At 35.5% G+C, this 2,492-nt stretch overlaps 1 protein-coding gene across 1 annotated transcript in view; it reads right to left on the bottom strand.

Annotated features, from left to right (window-relative positions):
• LOC104514949 (ubiquitin-associated protein 2-like) overlaps positions 1-1,563 on the bottom strand; it is a gene marked incomplete at both ends in the record, with an annotated part of 5,148 nt that extends 3,585 nt beyond the window's left edge. The window contains 2 exon segments of the mRNA XM_010158768.1: positions 444-648; positions 1,374-1,563. Of these exon segments, the coding sequence (XP_010157070.1) occupies positions 444-648; positions 1,374-1,563 (395 nt within the window).
• Positions 1,564-2,492: the final 929 nt, after the last annotated feature.

Genomic DNA, 2,492 nt, shown 5'->3' with positions numbered 1-2,492 from the left:
ACGGAGATGTGATGCACATTATGAAGAAATTATATAGTACTAATTCACAATTCATGTAATGGTTAGAAGAGGAAACAATTGGGCAAAAATGAAAAAAATATGGTACAACGTTATACTCAGCTAGAAACAGCATAGGCACAATAAAAATAAGTATTTTCCAGTATTTGTTGAGAAACTGTCACATTAAAGTTCCACTTAAATAGTCAATCACATTAAATCAAAGATGTCATTATGTGAAGGCTCAACAACTTCTAGCTTGTGATATACTCATAATGTTTGTTACCAGTAAATAAGTGTATCACAATGTTGTAACCAATTATATTATTAGGATTACATTTTTTTCTAAAAGCTTTTTGTTTAAGGCCATTTTAAACTGACATTGGCATTAAGAAATCTTACAGGCTAACAGAGAGGGAGAGAAAAAAATATGTGAAAACACTTACCAAACTGACTAAGAACTGAAGACTGAGTAATGGGCGGTTTTAGGTGCCAAGATGATGTGGTAGTAGTGGTAGAGCTACTATTGTTTTGTTGAGAAGTAAACTGACCCAAACCTGGAGATTTCAATTGGTCCAAGATTTGGGATCCAGTAGAGTTTGCCAATTTAGAGGATCCAAGTTCTCCAAAGCCAGAACAAAGAACTGCAGACTACCAGAAGACAAAGAGAGGGGAAGGAGTGAAGTATTTAATAAATAATTTGAACATAACCATAGGGTCAATGCCTACAGCTGCTGTTTGGCAACAACCAAAACCCCTTTGATCCTAGATTACTAATAAGTGACCAATAAAAATTCAGCAATTGTATTGGTGATAACCAGAGTGGATCTGGCCATATGCTACAAGTTCCACTACTGATTGCAACAATACTGATTTACTTGAATCCATGCATCTCAAAACAGCATGTATTTACTAATAGTTGAACTGATTTTCAGAGAATAAATACAAGTGCCCAATTTCAAGCACTTACAATTGACTCAGAAATAATCATGTTCCCACAAAATGTACTCAGTTGTGTGCTTGGAAACAAAACACATCACAGTTTTCTGGCCTAGACCTCTTCACTATAAACAAGTGATTTCATCCTAAATCAGTATGCAGTAAACAAATCTGCCCTCTACTCAAAAATACAAGTATTTCATGTAAACTGAGAAACAACTACTTAGCAAAAAACAGAAAAAAAGTAATCCTTTGTTTTTTGTGTGAGTGAATGGAAGGTATGGAATTCTTCATTCCATTGCTTCAACATTTGCAACCTGAATTTTACAAATACTGAGACATCTATTGAAATGCCCAGTACCAGAAAAGTTGTTTAACCTGAAATATTTACTCATGAAGAATATTTAAAAGACTATGAAGAGCATGCAGAGTTTTACCAGACTTTGAGAAGAATAAGAGTTTACAGCACTGGAGTTGACAGTTCCTGATGCCATCTGGGTGCTGTGCTGAGAATTTGTGAAGACCAAGGCTTGGCCGAAGGTCTGCTGCTGGGGAGCCTTAAATGAGTTGCCTTCTGTCTCTTGGGTAGAAGTCATAGGCTTTTGAAGCAGTGTTACCAAATCAATGCTGTAAGAAAAAAGCAAAGTTTGGCTGGAATAAACATGATGACAAGGCTATGCTGAACCCGAACAAAGCACTAACAATACTAAAGCTACCGTACTAGCAAAAGAATTAACAGTCTTTTCAAATATTGCTTGTTTGCCATACAAAAAGAGGTTGAATAGCAATTTTTGCCAGAACGTAATATTCTCCTAGATGAAACCTTCCAATACAGTTAGAATATATATTATGTTTACTTTCATTCAAACATCAAATTTATAACATCATGTATCACATAAGTAATCTATATTACTAATATAGCCAAGAAACGGGAAACAATCATACAAGATACATTATGTTTGAGTGGATCCTGGCCTACAAGCGCATTATAAATATTGATAATCCACATACTCTGTATATCATGCTATCCCTTTAAAAAGGGCAAGGGATCAAAGTCCTACCTCTGTATGGGTATGAGGACAATAAAGAATGAAGTCACACAGGCAGCAAGTCAGTCACAAGAGCAGCAGAAATAAAAACTAAAGTTTCTCAGATAGTAGGCACATAGCAAAACTTACTCTACCACATATACCTGACAAGGATGAGAAACATGAATTTTCTTATATTTAGCATGGCTTGCTAGCCCTTACCACAAGTTTATCCAAGGAAAAGCAAAGCATTCAGACAATAAAAGAAATCTACTCCAGAAATTTTGACTTAAGTTTAATATACCACAGGCTTGGGCTGAAAAGCTGCTTCTAGCACTTTCATTAGCATAGATTCCTAAATGCCCAAACCTTTCTTCAGGCAAGTAAAAAAAACCACCCCCACAAAAACAAAAGCCACACACCCAAAAAACAAAACACCAGAATTTGAGTTGATGAGATAAAATATTTTGAGGGACTTTCACTGGAAAAATATTTGTATTAGAACAATGTGCTGGGTTCAGCCAGGAA

This window comes from Eurypyga helias, unplaced genomic scaffold (assembly GCF_000690775.1).
Source record: "Eurypyga helias isolate BGI_N326 unplaced genomic scaffold, ASM69077v1 scaffold9059, whole genome shotgun sequence".
NCBI lineage: Eukaryota > Metazoa > Chordata > Aves > Eurypygiformes > Eurypygidae > Eurypyga > Eurypyga helias.
This window is presented reverse-complemented; position numbering and strand designations above follow the sequence as displayed.